At 41.6% G+C, this 16,427-nt stretch overlaps 1 protein-coding gene across 1 annotated transcript in view; it reads right to left on the bottom strand.

Moving 5' to 3' along the window:
- The window catches only part of LOC107720307 (mucin-3A-like), a 7,761-nt gene extending 1,561 nt beyond the window's left edge, over window positions 1-6,200 (bottom strand). The window contains exons 1-7 of the mRNA XM_016527990.1: window positions 6,098-6,200; window positions 5,822-5,989; window positions 4,253-4,354; window positions 4,043-4,164; window positions 3,855-3,916; window positions 978-1,156; window positions 739-860 (exon numbers count right to left, since the gene is read on the bottom strand). Coding sequence (XP_016383476.1) covers window positions 739-860; window positions 978-1,156; window positions 3,855-3,916; window positions 4,043-4,164; window positions 4,253-4,354; window positions 5,822-5,989; window positions 6,098-6,200 — 858 coding nt within the window. The remainder of the gene's footprint in view (window positions 1-738; window positions 861-977; window positions 1,157-3,854; window positions 3,917-4,042; window positions 4,165-4,252; window positions 4,355-5,821; window positions 5,990-6,097) is intronic.
- Between the last annotated feature and the right edge of the window lie 10,227 nt (window positions 6,201-16,427).

Raw genomic sequence — 16,427 nt, 5'->3', positions numbered from 1 at the left:
CCAAATATTTAGATGTGTGCAGCACATTTTATGGAGGATTGTTACTGTTTCCTGGGAGAGTAGACTACAATGCCGGCTGTTCTGACTCACAGACTGTAAGTACGTTTTCATTTAAAGGATTTGCCACTGATGATTCAAACGCGAGTTTTGGGCAGTGTAGAGTAGCGTTTGTAGTTTGTCATTTCTCCTATCACAAATGCCGACATGGTTTTATGTTTATGCTGCGCGATGCAACGCAACGCGTAAAAAGACAATATAAGTCATTATAATCAGTAATTATGTCCCCACTGGATGCAACGAATGCCTCGTTTGTAATGGGTTTTCATGTTTTTGTCTCGTCGCTCCGGCTGGGACACGGCATCAACAGTATGGTGAGGGGCGTAACATTTCCGTCACACGCTTGAGGTATTCGGCCAATCACAACGCACTGGATAGCTGGCCAATCAGAGCACACCTCGCTTTTTCAGACCAATGAGCTTTGTAAAAATCGACGCATTTCAGAAAAGCGGGGCATAGAGGAGAAACAATAATGTACAGTATGTGGAAAATAATGTGTTTTTTGAACTTTAAACCGCATAAACACATTTCATTACACCAAATACACAAAATAATGTTATTTTTAGCAGCATCATATGACCCCTTTAATACAATTTGAGCTTAATAATTAATAAATAATTAATCAAAAACAAAGCTTAATAAAAATATGGGCATTTTAAATACAAATCATATCAGACTCACCAATTTATTTATAGAGTCCTGGATTGATTTATATGTGGAATCCCTGAGTTCAAGTTTCTCAGACATGGTAACATTGTTGATTTCAAATCCAAAATTCAGGGCATATGACGTATCAGAAATTTCTTTAAAAATACATGAATTAATAATAATACATATTAGCTGACACTGTATGCATAGACCTTTTTACTGAAATATAGAAATGTGTTTACTGGTGACTGAACAGAGAAGAGAAAACTCACTTGTGTAAGTAATATTCACAAAGCTCACAGGGGAACCCAAGCTTTGTGCCCTTAGTTCTCGTTTAGTTCTGAGACGTGCGGCCAGCAGATTGGTAGCCAACTGTAATATTTTAGCCTCACTTGGTACAGGGCCCCGTGCGATAAATATGAGCCGAATGTAAATAACCACCTTCCCAATACTGAAAAAAAGGTAAATAAGAATAATGGTGAGTGAGATAATAAATAAAATGGTTACCTTTTACACAATACAATTTATTATTAAATTTTATTCTTACACATTTGGTGTCTCTACAGGTTTCTGAGTTGTTTTATTGACTGTTGGAGCTGGAGTTGTTAGGCCTGTAGTGCAAAAAATATTTTAGGAGATATTAAAGGAGAAGAATAATGCATAATATAGTATATTTAATAGTATATTTAAAACATGAAATAGTAGTTAATAGTGTTAAAGTGTCATATATTGAATTAATTCATCTCTATAATATGGAAAGATCACATACTATTCATAACTTTGAGAAGTTCTAGGAGAAAGTCACTGGGTGACTTGATGTCTTGTTGCCGGAAAATATAATCCATATTAGCAATGACCTCCATGGAATTTTTCCTGGGGGAATTTAAAACAGATTTTCTAAACTCGAACTTGAATCCACATTATTGCTCTGATTAAAGTATAAAACAAAAAGTCATTACGTACGTGAAATTGGCTTTTTTGAACTCAACAGAAGTGTCAGAGTCACTTAGGATCTGGTTCATCTGAAGAATTTATCAATAAACACAGATTCATCGTTTTATGATAATATTTTAAGGTTAATGTGTCTTTTTACATTTCTTTCTAAAACAGTCTCAAACCCACCTTTCTTTTTATGGAGTTTTGAATGAATGTGTAATTGCCATCACTGAGTTCAAGTTTCTCTGCCATGGATGGACTGTTGATCTCAAATCCAAATTTGAGGGCATATGAATTATCAGCAATTTCTTAATAAGAACACAGTATATAACACTAATTAGTTGATTATACACACAAGTGGTGAACTCTCATATTTATCCTCCTGCTCAAAGTGTAAGAGAGATTTATCAACTAGCCAGCAATAATTAAATAGGGAGATATAAGGAGATGTAAACTTTATTTTTATTTACAAAAATCACCATGCACTACAAAACATTAAACTTTAATATCAATTAAACCCTGTTACCAAATCTCTGCTATGTGCAACTTAGTTTAGTTTTAAAAGTTATATTCACAGCAAGCAAATCTAAACAGAATAGAACAACTCACTCTCATAGGTGACATTCACATAGCTCACAGGATCACTCAGGGTTTGTGCTGTGTCTTGTTTAGCTCTGAGATGTGGGGCCAGAAGTAAGTTGACCAAATCTTGAACATGACTCTCACTTGGTAGGTGGCCCCGTGTGATAAAAATTAGCCGAATGTAAAAAAACACCCTCCCAATCCTGAAAAAGATAATTAAAATAATAATAATCTACAGTACAGACAGGTAATATAAACAATCGCCTTTTAATAAGACTGATAATTTTTCTTACGAAGTTGTAGTTTCTTTAGTGGTTTTAGATGTGTCTGGTGTTGCAAGTGTTGTTGTTATTAAGCCTGTAAAACAAAATTGATTACTGGATGAGAAACACATGATAAATTATACAGTGAAAATGGCATGAACAGTCATGCCATACATATTGTTTTATTATATAATTAGAATTGACATACTGCTCTGTAAATTAAGCTCCTTTAAGAAAATGGTGGGTTGATCTTTGTTGTTGAAGATATATTCCATACTGCCATTAATGTGGTTTTCTGTGCACCTAGAAGGAAATGTTTTGAAATGTTTGAAAAAGCTAAAAGAAGCGAAAATATGACTATGTATTTAAAAGGATAGAATGCATAATAAATTGATTCTCAAATGGAAGTCAGTTTGCATATTAGGTGCAGTTGGAGGATATTTTAAAATAGCTTCAGTCAATATGGGCAAAACAGATTAAAGGGGTCATATGATGCGATTTCAATTTGTCCTTTCTCTTTGGAGTGTTACAAGCTCTTGGTGCATAAAGAAGATCTGTAAAGTGTACAGACTAAAGTCTCAAATCCAAAGAGATATTCTTTATAAAAGTTAAGAGTCAACCACGCCTACCTAAAACGGCTCGTTCTAACACGCCCCCACATGTCTACGTCACGATGTGGGAAGATTTGCATAACGCCGCCCAAATGTTCATGCAAAGAAAGAAGGCGTAACTTTTATTCTAGTATTGTTGTTGACGCCGCCGCCATGTCGTGAAGGCGCTGTGTACTTTGTTTAGCCTACCAAAAGAGGACGATATCCGCTTCGAGCTGATCCGTGCTGGTCGCTGAGGAAATACATCAACTTCGCGCTGTGGATCGCCGGAATGGCTTTCACCGTAGTCCAGCCAGGGGTCGTCACATGTGGGTGCCGCAAGCCCGCCGGATGCTCCTTCGTCGAATCCGCCGGCCGCGCCGTTCTCAAGCCCGCCCGCCACCACTCCCTCAAGCCGGCCTCTGCTCATTCTAGCCCGCCATGTGTTTCATTGTGAAAGTGAAACTACTTTGTTTGGCATTCCAAAAGAGGGCACGACTAGAAATCAGTGGTTAAGTTATATTTACAACACTGTTCCAGAACAGTTCAACCCAAATATTCAGATGTGTCCAGCGCATTTTATGGAGGACTGTTTCCTGATCCTGGTAGAGTAGACTACAATGCCGGCTGTTATAATGTTCTTTTTAGCAACATCATATGACCCCTTTAAGTACAAAACAGTTTAAGTCTTTTCAGGGTTTGATTCTTTTAATATACAAAAAATGTTACAGTGAATTAACAATATGAATATACATGATTAAAAAATGAATGATCTTACGTGAATTTGGAGAACTTGGCTTCAAAAACCTGACTGCCAGGTTCATTCAGAAGTGTGTTCAACTGCAGAGTAATATCAAGACATATTTATCATAAATGTGAGAGACCTGCATTTAAACCAAACTTTGTGTATATATATATATATATATATATATATAACTATATATGTTAACTACAACCACTGCTTACCACATTATTGATAACATTCTGCAGGTGCTGATAGGTGTTGTTCTTTAGTTCAGGGTCCTCTGGTATACTAATGTTAATCAGGTTAAATGTAAAGATGATTGCATAGGAGGTCTCTGAGATATCTGTTTGAATGAAAATTCAATCACATTCACATTATAGTCGGCACATTCATATTTCAAAATCTTTTCAGCTCAGAACAATGAAACTTACTCTTATAGGTGAAATTCAGCACCTGCACTGATTTGTTAAGCTGTGAATCTCTGGATTTCAGAAGAGTGTTGATAACATTGAGGACCTGAGTTTCACTGGGGACTGGAGATGAGGAGTTGAACAGCAGTTTGCTTGTAACCAGTGCTGAACCAGTTATGTTCATTAGAGGTAGGCTTGTTTTGCCAAGGACTGTTGTAGAAATTAGGAGGTGCATAGTAGGATTATTTTCCGTTTGAGAACTAGTCAAAGTTGTTGTTGTAAATGCTAAAAATGTTGTTGTTGTATTTAAATTAGATGCAGCTTGTGATGGGCTTGCAGTTGTGATTTCAGGCATAGCTGTGATTGTTTGATTAGTTTTAGCAGTTGGTGTTGTCATTGACTCTTCCACCAATGTTGAATAGGACATTCTGGTTGTAATTGCTTCACTACTAGTTGTTGTGATTTTAGAATTAGTTGTGGTTGTTGAATCAGTCATATCTGTTCTTCCTGTAGTTGAGAATGATGCAGAGGTTTTTGTGCTTGTGGGAGTCAATGTTGCATCAATAGAAGTTGTGGTTGGAAGTGTAGTTGTGGTATCAGTCACAATAAATGTTGTTGGATGATTTATAGTAGCTGGTGCTGTAATCAAGAGCATTGGTGTGGTTCTTGCATTTGTAGGAGCTGAAGTTGTATTTAACGCACCAGAGGTAGTAATTTTCATCTCAGACATTGTGCTTGTTGGATGAATTTTCATGGATGATGTTGTTATTGACTCCTCCACCAATGTTGGATGGTTTGTGGTGCTTGCGGGGGTCAAAGTTGTAGTTTTTACACCAATACTTGTATTAGTTTCAGGCATAGTTGTAGTTTCTGGATGAGTTGTGGTGTTTGGTGTGATAGTTGAAACTGTTGGTGGGGCTACTGTGGTTTTAAGTCCCAAGATTATAGTTGTCTCACCTACAGCTGCTGTTGGAAGTGTACTTGTGCCAGCCAAAGTTGTCGTTGATGCACCAGTAGTTGTTACTGGAAGTACTGTTGTTGTTTCAGACATAGTTTTGGCTGTTGATTCAGTTGTCGATAAGGGTGCTGAAGATGAGAATGATGGAGGGGGGCTTGTGCTGGCGATATTTGTTGTACCAATAGTTGTGGTTTCAGGCACAGTTGCTGCTGCATCAGTTCTCAACATTGGTGCTGCAACTGAAGATGTTGCAGGGGTGCTTATGTAAACCAAATTTATTGTTGTTGGAAGAACTGTTGTTTTAGGCTCAGTTGTGGTCGCTGCATCAGATGTCAGCGCTGGTTCTAGAAGTGATGATGTTGGATGGGTGCTTGTTGTAGCCACAGTTGTTGTTGCACCAATAGGTGTTGTTGGTAGGACTGTTGTTGTTTCAGGCATAGTTGTGGTTGCTGCATCAGTTGGCGATGTTGGTGCTACAGATGAGGATGCTGGAGGTGTACTTGTTTTAACCAAAGTTGTTGCTTTTGCAACAATAGTTGTTGCAGGAAGTACTGTTGTTGTTTTAGGCATGGTTGTGGTTTTTGCATCAGTTGTTGATGTTAGTGCTACAGATGATGTTGTTGGAGGGGTACCTTTTGCAGCCAAAGTTGTTGTTGTTGCACCAATTGTTGTTGCTGAAAGTATTGTTGTTGTTTCAAGTGAAGTTTTAGTTGCTATATCAGTTGTTGACGAGGGTGCTATGTTTGAGGATGTTGTCTCTGTAGTAGTTGTCTCTGTTATTGGAAGTGGTGTTGCTGTTTCTGCCAGAGTAGTGGTTGTTGGATGAATTGTAGTCAGTGTGGTTTCAGAAGCCAAAGTTGTAATTGCCTGGCCAATAGCTATAGTAGTAATTGCTGTTGGAGTTTTACCTACAGTAGTTGTTTTAGGATGGTTTGTAGTTGTGGAAACCAAAGTTGTAGTTGTCTCAACAACAGCAGCAGTTGTTGGAAGTGTTTTTGTAGTTTCAGGCATAGTTGTAGTTGTTGAATGAACTGTAGTGGTTGGCGATGTTGTGGACTTCTCCACTTCTGTTTGAGGAGACGTTGTGATTGTGGGAGCCAAAGTTGTAGTTGTCTCACCAATAGTGGCAGATGGAACTGTTGTGGTTTGCAACACAACAGAAGTTGTTCGATGATTTTCTGTTGTTTTTGGAATCAACGTTGTAATTTGCCCATCAATAGTTATAGTTGAAAGTATTGTGGTCTCAGCCACATTAGTGGATGTTGGATGATTTTTAGTCACTGTGCTATCAGAAGTCAGAGTTGTTGTCGTAACACCAACAGATGTGGTTGGAAGTACTGTTGTTGTTTCAGGGAAAGTTGTGGTTGCTGTACCAGTTGTTATAGTTGAGAATGTCGGAGAGGTGTTTGTGGCAGCCAAAGTTGTTGTTGTTGATTTTGCAACAATGGTTGTTGTGGTGTCATGTATAGTTGTGGCTACTGCATCAGATGTCAACATTGGTGTTATAGATGAGGATGCCAGAGGGGTGGTTGTGGCAGCCATAGTTGTTTTTGATGCACCAATAGTTGTTGTTGTGTCAGGCATAGTTGTGTGTGCTCCGTCAGTTATTGAAGTTGGTGACATAGCTGAAGATACTGGAGGTGTGCTTGTGATTGTGCCAGTTGTTTTTGTGGTTTCAGGCATAGTTGAGATTGCTGAATCAGTTGTTGCCATTGATTCTACAGTCAAGGATGTTGGAGGGATGCTTCTGGTAACCAAAGCTGTTTTTGTTACACTAATAGTTGTTGTGGTGTCAGGCATAGTTGTAGATCCTACATCAGTTGAAGTGGTTGGTCCTGTTGTTGAAAGTGTTGTGGTTGTGTTAGCCAAAGCTGTAGTTATCCTACCTATAGTTGTTGTTGAAAGTGTTGTGGCTTCAGGCACAATAATGGTTTTTGGATGATCTGTAGTCAGAGTGGTTTCAGAAGCCAAAGTTGTATTTGTTTTAACAGCAGCTGTCATTGGAAGTGTGGTTTTGGATTCAGCCACAGCATTTGTAGGATTGATTGCTGTTGTGGATGCCACATCTGTAGTTGTCTCAAAAATACTAGCAGTTTTTGTAAGTATTGTAGTTTCAGGCATATCTGTGGTTGCTGCTTCAGTTGCCGATGTTGCTGCTATAGTCAAGGAAGTTGGATGAGTGCTTGTGTTAGCCAAATTTGTTGCTGTCACACCAGTAGTTGTTGTGGTTTCAGGCATAATTGTGGTGGCTGCATCAGCTGTCGATGTTGGTGCTACAACTGATGTTGCAGTGGTGCTTGTGTAAGGTAAATGTATTGTTGCACCAATTTGTGCAGGGGTATAAGGAATAGTTGTGGTTGCAGTATCAGTTGTTAAAGATGGTGCTAAAGTTGAGGATGTTAGAGGTGTGCTTGTCGTAGACAAAGTTGTTGTTGTTGAACCAATTGTTGTTTGAACTTTTGTTTTTGTTTGAGGCATAGTTATGGTTGCTGTATAAGTTGTCAACACTGGTCTTATTATTGAGGAAGTGGGAGGGGTGGTTGTGGCAGCCAGAGTTCTTGTATTTGCACCAATAGGTGTTGTGGTGTCATGCATAGTTGTGGTTGCTGCATCAGATGAGGACTCTGGAAGGGTGCTAGTGGTAGCCAAAGTTGTTGTTTCATGACTAGCTGTTGTAAGTACTGTTGTTGCTTCAGGCATAGCTGTCATTGCTGAGTCACTTGTCAACATCTGTGCTATGGTTGTGGGTGTTGGATTAGTGGCTGTGGAAACCCAAGTTGGAGTTGTTGTTTCAATAATTGTTGTGGTGTAAGGAATGAGGATAGTTGAGGATATTTGAGGGGTTCTTGTTGTTGCACCAATAGTCGTTGTGGATTCATGCATAGTTGTAGTTGCTGCATCAGTTGTCATTGTTGGTGCTACAGTTGAGGATGTTGGAATGGTGCTTGTACTAGCCAAAATTGTTGTTGTTGTTGCAGTAGTTGTTGTTTTTGGAAGTGCTATTGTGTTGTCAGGCATAGGTGAGGTTGCTGACCCAGTTGTCAATGTTGATGCTACAACTGAGGATGCTGAATGGGTGCTTGAGCTACCCAAAACTGTTGTGGTTTCAGAAATAATTATGGTTGATACATCACTTGTTGTTATAGATGAGGACTTTAGAGGGGTGATTGTGCTAGCCAAAGATGTTGCTGCATCAGTTGTCCGCGTTAGTGCTACAGTTGAGGATGTTGGAGGGATGATTGTGCTAAGCAAAGTTGTTGTTGGTGTTCCACCATTAGTTGTTGTGGTGTCAAGCATAGTTGGGGTGGCTGCATTATTTGTCAACATTGGTCCTATAGTTGAGGATTTTAGAGGGGTGGTTGTGGCACCCAAAGTTGTACTTGTAGCACCAACAGCTGTTGATGGAAGTACTGTTGTTGTTTCAGGTATAGTTGTGGTTGCTGCATCAGTTGTTGATGTTGGTGCATCAGTTGAGGATGTTGGAGGGGTGTTTGTGGTAGGCAAAGTTTTAATTGCACTAACAGTTGTTGTGATGTTAGGCATAGTTGTGGTTGCTGCACCAGTTGTCGATGTTGGTGTTACAGTTGAGGATATTGGGGAGGTGCGAAAGGCATTTACAGTTGATGTTTTTTCACCAATAGTTGTTGTGGTTTCAGGCATTGCTGTGGTTGCTGTCAACATTGATGCTACAGTTGAGGATATTGGAGGGGTGGCTGTGGTAGGAAAAGTTGTTGTTTTGCCCATTGTTGTTGTGGTTTCAAACATAGTTGTGGTTGTTGTATCAGTTGTCAGTATTGATGCTACAGTTGAGGATGTTGGAGCAGTGGCTGTGGCAGTCAAAGTTGCTGTTGTTCCACCAGTAGTTGTTGTTGGAAGTACTGTTGTTGTTTCAAGCATAGTTGTAGTTGATGTTGATACTACAGTTGAGGATGATGGAGGGGTACTAGTGGGAGCCAAATTGGCTGTTGCATCAAGAGTTGTGGTGTCAGGCATAGCTGTGGTTGCAACCTTAGCTGTCAACATGGGTGCTATAGTTGATGATATTGGAGGTGTAGTCATGGCAGCCAAAGTTACTGTTGTTGCAACAACAATTGTTGTGGTTTCAGGCATGGTTGCTGCATCGGTTCTTGAGGTTGGTGCTACAGTTGAAGATAATAGAGTGGTCCGTGTTGTTTCACCAATAGCTGGTGTGGTGTCAGGTAAAGTTGTGGTTGCTGCATTAGCTGTCAATGTTGTTAGTACAGTTGATGTTTGAGGGGTGCTTGTGGCATCCAAAGTTGTTCTTGTTCCATCAATAGTTGTTGTTGGAAGTACTGTTGTTGCTGCTGTTTCAGCCATAGTGTCCGTTGCTCTGGTGTGAGGCATAGCTATGGTTGTTGCATCAGCTGTCGACGCTAGTCCTATAGTTGAAGATGTTGAAGGGGTGGTTGTGTTAGCCAAAGATGTTGTTGCATCAGTGGTTGTTGTGGTGTCAGGCATACTTGTGGTTGTTGCATCAGTTGTTGATGTTGTTGCCACAGCTGAGGATGTTAGAGTTGTGGTTGTGGAAGCCAAAGATCTTGTTGAATTAGTAGTTGTTGTAGTTTTCAACATAGTTGTGGTTTTTTCATCAACTGTCAATGGTGGCGCTAAAGTTGATGATGTTAGAAGAGTGGATGTGGAAGCCAATATATTTGTTGCATCAACAGTTTTGGTGCCAAGCATAGATGTGGTTTCTGCATCAGTTCTTGATGTTGGTGCTATAGTTGAGGATGTTGGAGGGGTGGCTGTGGAAGTCAAAGTTGTTGTTTCATCAACAAACGTTGAGGTGTTAGACATAATTGTGGTTGCTGCCTTGGATATTACTGACGTTGGTGCAAAAGTTAAGGATGTTGGAGGGGTAGTTGTGGTAGCCAAAGATGTTGTTGCACCAGTAACTGTTGATGTCTTTGCTACAGTTGAGGATGCTTGAGGGGTGGTTGAGGAAACCAAAGTTTTGATAGCTAATGCTGTTGTTGCATCAATACTTGTTGTGGTGTCAGGCACAATTTTGGTTGCTGCATCAGTTGTTGACACTGGTGCTAAAGTTGGGGATGTTGTAGGAGGGATTGTGGAAGCCAAAGTCATTGTTGCATCAATTTTTTTTGTGGTGTCAGACAGACTTATGGTTGCTGCATCAGTTGTTGATGCTGGTGCTATAGTTGAGGATGTTGGAGTGGTGGTTGTGGAAGTCAAAGTTGTTGTTGCATCAATTTTTTTTGTGGTGTCAGACAGAGTTATGGTTCCTGCATCAGTTGTTGATGCTGGTGCTATTGTTGAGGATGTTTGAGGGGTGGTTGTGGAAGCCAAAGCTGTTGTTTCATCAGTAGCTGTTGTGGTGTCAGACAGAGTTGTGATATGTTGTGGTGATATAGTTAAGGATGTTGGAGGGGTGGTTGTGGAAGTCAAAGTTGCTGTTGCATCAATTGTTGTTTTGGTGTCAGACAGAGTTGTCATTGCTGCATCAGTTGTTGATGCTGGTGCTATAGTTGAGGATGATTGAGGGGTGGTTGTGGAAGTCAAAGTTGTTGTTGCGTCAGTAGTTGTTGTGGTGTCAGACAGAGTTGTGGTTGATGCATCAGTTGTTGATGCTGGTGATATTGTTGAGGATGTTTGGGGTGTGGTTGTGGAAGCCAAAGCTGTTGTTGCATCAGTAGTTGTTGTGGTGTCAGACAGAGTTGTGGTTGATGCATCAGTTGTTGATGCTGGTGATATTGTTGAGGATGTTTGGGGTGTGGTTGTGGAAGCCAAAGCTGTTGTTGCATCAGTAGTTGTTGTGGTGTCAGACAGAGTTGTGGTTGATGCATCAGTTGTTGATGCTGGTGATATTGTTGAGGATGTTTGGGGTGTGGTTGTGGAAGCCAAAGCTGTTGTTGCATCAGTAGTTGTTGTGGTGTCAGACAGAGTTGTGGTTGATGCATCAGTTGTTGATGCTGGTGATATTGTTGAGGATGTTTGGGGTGTGGTTGTGGAAGCCAAAGCTGTTGTTGCATCAGTAGTTGTTGTGGTGTCAGACAGAGTTGTGGTTGATGCATCAGTTGTTGATGCTGGTGATATTGTTGAGGATGTTTGGGGTGTGGTTGTGGAAGCCAAAGCTGTTGTTGCATCAGTAGTTGTTGTGGTGTCAGACAGAGTTGTGGTTGATGCATCAGTTGTTGATGCTGGTGATATTGTTGAGGATGTTTGGGGTGTGGTTGTGGAAGCCAAAGCTGTTGTTGCATCAGTAGTTGTTGTGGTGTCAGACAGAGTTGTGGTTGATGCATCAGTTGTTGATGCTGGTGATATTGTTGAGGATGTTTGGGGTGTGGTTGTGGAAGCCAAAGCTGTTGTTGCATCAGTAGTTGTTGTGGTGTCAGACAGAGTTGTGGTTGATGCATCAGTTGTTGATGCTGGTGATATTGTTGAGGATGTTTGGGGTGTGGTTGTGGAAGCCAAAGCTGTTGTTGCATCAGTAGTTGTTGTGGTGTCAGACAGAGTTGTGGTTGATGCATCAGTTGTTGATGCTGGTGATATTGTTGAGGATGTTTGGGGTGTGGTTGTGGAAGCCAAAGCTGTTGTTGCATCAGTAGTTGTTGTGGTGTCAGACAGAGTTGTGGTTGATGCATCAGTTGTTGATGCTGGTGATATTGTTGAGGATGTTTGGGGTGTGGTTGTGGAAGCCAAAGCTGTTGTTGCATCAGTAGTTGTTGTGGTGTCAGACAGAGTTGTGGTTGATGCATCAGTTGTTGATGCTGGTGATATTGTTGAGGATGTTTGGGGTGTGGTTGTGGAAGCCAAAGCTGTTGTTGCATCAGTAGTTGTTGTGGTGTCAGACAGAGTTGTGGTTGATGCATCAGTTGTTGATGCTGGTGATATTGTTGAGGATGTTTGGGGTGTGGTTGTGGAAGCCAAAGCTGTTGTTGCATCAGTAGTTGTTGTGGTGTCAGACAGAGTTGTGGTTGATGCATCAGTTGTTGATGCTGGTGATATTGTTGAGGATGTTTGGGGTGTGGTTGTGGAAGCCAAAGCTGTTGTTGCATCAGTAGTTGTTGTGGTGTCAGACAGAGTTGTGGTTGATGCATCAGTTGTTGATGCTGGTGATATTGTTGAGGATGTTTGGGGTGTGGTTGTGGAAGCCAAAGCTGTTGTTGCATCAGTAGTTGTTGTGGTGTCAGACAGAGTTGTGGTTGATGCATCAGTTGTTGATGCTGGTGATATTGTTGAGGATGTTTGGGGTGTGGTTGTCATCAGTAGTTGTTGTGGTGTCAGGCATAGTTGTGGTTGCTGCATCAGTTGTTGATGCTGTTGCTACAGTTGAGAATGTTGGAGGGATGGTTGTGGAAGTCAAAGTTGTTGTTGTATCAATTGTTGTTGTGGTGACAGACAGAGTTGTCATTGCTGCATCAGTTGTTGATGCTGGTGCTATAGTCGAGGATGCTTGAGGTGTGGGTGTGCTAGCCAAAGCTGTTGTTACATCAGCACTTGTTGCTGTATCAGGCACATTTGTGGTTGCAGCATCAGTTCTTAACATTGGTGCTACAGTTGAGGATGTTGTACGAGAGATTGTGGAAGAGAAATTTGATGTTGCATCAATAGTTGTTGTGGTTCCAGAGATAGTTGTTGTTGCTGCATCAGTTGTTGTTGACATTGGTGCCACAGTTGAAGATGTTGAAAGGCTGGTTGTGGTGGCTAATATTGCTGTTGCATCAATACTTGTTGTGGTGTCTGGCATAGCTGTGGTTGCTGCATCAGATGTTGTCGATGTTGGTGCTATAGTTGAGGATGTTGGCTGGCTGGTTGTGGAAGCCAAAGTTGCTGTTGCATCGGTAGTTGTCGTCATGTCAGGCAGAGTTGTGGTTGGTGAATCAGATGTTGTTGAAGTTGGTGCTACGGTCAAAGATGTTGGAAGGTTGGTTGTGGAAGTCACTGTCATTGTTGCATCAATTTTTGTTGTGGTGTCAGACAGAGTTGTGGTTGCTGCATCAGTTGTTGATGCTGGTGCTATAGTTGAGAATGTTGGAGCAGTGGTTGTGAAAGCCAAAGTTGCTTTTGCAGCAGTAGTTGTTGTGGTGTCAGGCACAGTTGTGGTGGATGCATCAGTTGTTGATGCTGGTGCTATTGTTGAAGATTTATGAGGGGTGGTTGTGGAAGCCAACGTTGTTGTTGCATCTGTAGTTGTTGAGGTGTCAGACAGAGTTGTGGTTTTTGAATCAGTTGTTGATGATTGAGGGGTGGCTGTGGAATCCAAAGTTTTTGTTGCATCACTAGTATTTGTGGTGTCAGGCATAGTTGTTGTTGGTACATTAGTCGTCGATGTTGGTACTGTAGCGGAGGATGTTGGAGGGGTGGTTGTGGAAGTCAAAGTTGTTGCATCAATTGTTTTTGTGGTGTCCGGCATACTTGTGGTTGCTGCATCTGATGTTGTTGACACTGGTGCTATAGTTGAGGATGTTGGAGGGGTCATTGTGGAAGTCAACGTTGTTGTTGCATCAATTGTTTTTGTGGTGACAGACAGACTTTTGGTTGCTGCATCAGTTGTTGATGACAGATGGGTGGCTGTGGAATCCAAAGTTGTTGTTGCATCAGTAATTTCTGTGGTGTCAGGCATAGTTGTTGTTGGTCCATTAGTTGTTGATGTTGGTACAGTAGCTGAAGATGTTGGAAGGGTGGTTGTCGAAGCCAAAGCTGGTGTCAGGCATAGTTGTGGTTGCTGCATCAGTTGTTGACGCTGGTGCTATAGTTGAGGATGTTGGAGCAGTGGTTGTGAAAGCCAAAGATGTTGTTGAATCAGTAGTTGTTGTGCTGTCAGGCACAGTTGTGGTTGATGCATCAGTTGTTGATGCTGGTGATATTGTTGAGGATGTTTGAGGTGTGGTTGTGGAAGCCAAAGCTTTTGTTGCATCAGTAGTTGTTGTGGTGTCAGACAGAGTTGTGGTTGTTGTATCAGTTGTTGATGTTAGAGGGGTGGCTGAGGAATTCAAAGTTGTTTTTGCATCAGTAGTTGTTGTGGTGTCAGGCATAGTTGTGGTTGCTGCATCAGTTGTTGATGCTGGTGCTACAGTTGAGAATGTTGGAGGGGTGGTTGTGGAAGTCAAAGTTGTTGTTGTGGTGACAGACAGAGTTGTCATTGCTGCATCAGTTGTTGATGCTGGTGCTATAATTGAGGATGCTTGAGGTGTGGGTGTGCTAGCCAAAGCTGTGGTTGCATCAATACTTGTTGCTGTATCAGGCACATTTGTGGTTGCAGCATCAGTTCTTAACATTGGTGCTACAGTTGAGGATGTTGTACGAGAGATTGTGGAAGAGAAATTTGATGTTGCATCAATAGTTGTTGTGGTTCCAGAGATAGTTGTTGTTGCTGCATCAGTTGTTGTTGACATTGGTGCCACAGTTGAAGATGTTGAAAGGCTGGTTGTGGTGGCTAATATTGCTGTTGCATCAATACTTGTTGTGGTGTCTGGCATAGCTGTGGTTGCTGCATCAGATGTTGTCGATGTTGGTGCTATAGTTGAGGATGTTGGCTGGCTGGTTGTGGAAGCCAAAGTTGCTGTTGCATCGGTAGTTGTCGTCATGTCAGGCAGAGTTGTGGTTGGTGAATCAGATGTTGTTGAAGTTGGTGCTACGGTCAAAGATGTTGGAAGGTTGGTTGTGGAAGTCACTGTCATTGTTGCATCAATTTTTGTTGTGGTGTCAGACAGAGTTGTGGTTGCTGCATCAGTTGTTGATGCTGGTGCTATAGTTGAGAATGTTGGAGCAGTGGTTGTGAAAGCCAAAGTTGCTTTTGCAGCAGTAGTTGTTGTGGTGTCAGGCACAGTTGTGGTGGATGCATCAGTTGTTGATGCTGGTGCTATTGTTGAAGATTTATGAGGGGTGGTTGTGGAAGCCAACGTTGTTGTTGCATCTGTAGTTGTTGAGGTGTCAGACAGAGTTGTGGTTTTTGAATCAGTTGTTGATGATTGAGGGGTGGCTGTGGAATCCAAAGTTTTTGTTGCATCACTAGTATTTGTGGTGTCAGGCATAGTTGTTGTTGGTACATTAGTCGTCGATGTTGGTACTGTAGCGGAGGATGTTGGAGGGGTGGTTGTGGAAGTCAAAGTTGTTGCATCAATTGTTTTTGTGGTGTCCGGCATACTTGTGGTTGCTGCATCTGATGTTGTTGACACTGGTGCTATAGTTGAGGATGTTGGAGGGGTCATTGTGGAAGTCAACGTTGTTGTTGCATCAATTGTTTTTGTGGTGACAGACAGACTTTTGGTTGCTGCATCAGTTGTTGATGACAGATGGGTGGCTGTGGAATCCAAAGTTGTTGTTGCATCAGTAATTTCTGTGGTGTCAGGCATAGTTGTTGTTGGTCCATTAGTTGTTGATGTTGGTACAGTAGCTGAAGATGTTGGAAGGGTGGTTGTCGAAGCCAAAGCTGTTGTTGCATCAATTGTTTTTGTGGTGTCCGGCATACTTGTGGTTGCTGCATCTGATGTTGTTGACACTGGTGCTTCAGACAGAGCAGACAGAGTTGTGGTTGATGCATCAGTTGTTGATGCTGATGCCAATGTTGAGAATGTTTTTGTGGAAGCTGTGGAAGCCAAAATTGTTGTTGCATCTTGCTGCATCAGATGTTGTTGATGTTGGTGCCACAGTTGATGATGTTGGAAAGGTGGTTGTGGCAGCCAAAGTTGTTGTTGCATCAGTAGTTGTTGTTGTGGTTGATGCATCAGTTGTTGATGTTAGAGGGGTGGCTGTGGAATCCAAAGTTGTTGTTGCATCACTAGTTTCTGTGGTGTCAGGCATAGTTGTTGTTGGTCCATTAGTTGTTGATGTTGGTACTGTAGCTGAAGATGTTGGAGGGGTGGTTGTGGAAGTCAAAGTCATTGATGCATCACTAGTTGTTGTGGTGTCAGGCATACTTGCGGATGCAGCATCTGATGTTGTTGACACTGGTGTTATAGTTGAGGATGTTGGAGGGGTGGTTGTGGAAGTCAAAGTTGTTGTTGCATCAGTAGTTGTTCTGCTGTCAGACATAGTTGTGGTTGATGCATCAGTTGCTGACACTAATTCTATAATTGAGGGTGTTGAAAGGGTGGTTGTGATAGCTAATGCTGTTGTTGCATCAATACTTGTTGTGGTTTCAGGCACAGTTGTGGTTGTTACATCAGTTGTTGACACTGGTGCTACGGTTGAGGATGTTGTAGAAGTGACTGTGGAAGCCAAAGCTGTTGTTGTGTCAGTAGTTGTTGTGGTTCC

The sequence above is a fragment of the Sinocyclocheilus rhinocerous genome, unplaced genomic scaffold (assembly GCF_001515625.1).
Source record: "Sinocyclocheilus rhinocerous isolate Xijiao unplaced genomic scaffold, SAMN03320098_v1.1 scaffold4923, whole genome shotgun sequence".
Lineage (NCBI taxonomy): Eukaryota > Metazoa > Chordata > Actinopteri > Cypriniformes > Cyprinidae > Sinocyclocheilus > Sinocyclocheilus rhinocerous.
Note: the sequence above shows the minus strand (reverse complement) of the source record. Positions and strands in the feature narration are given on the sequence as shown.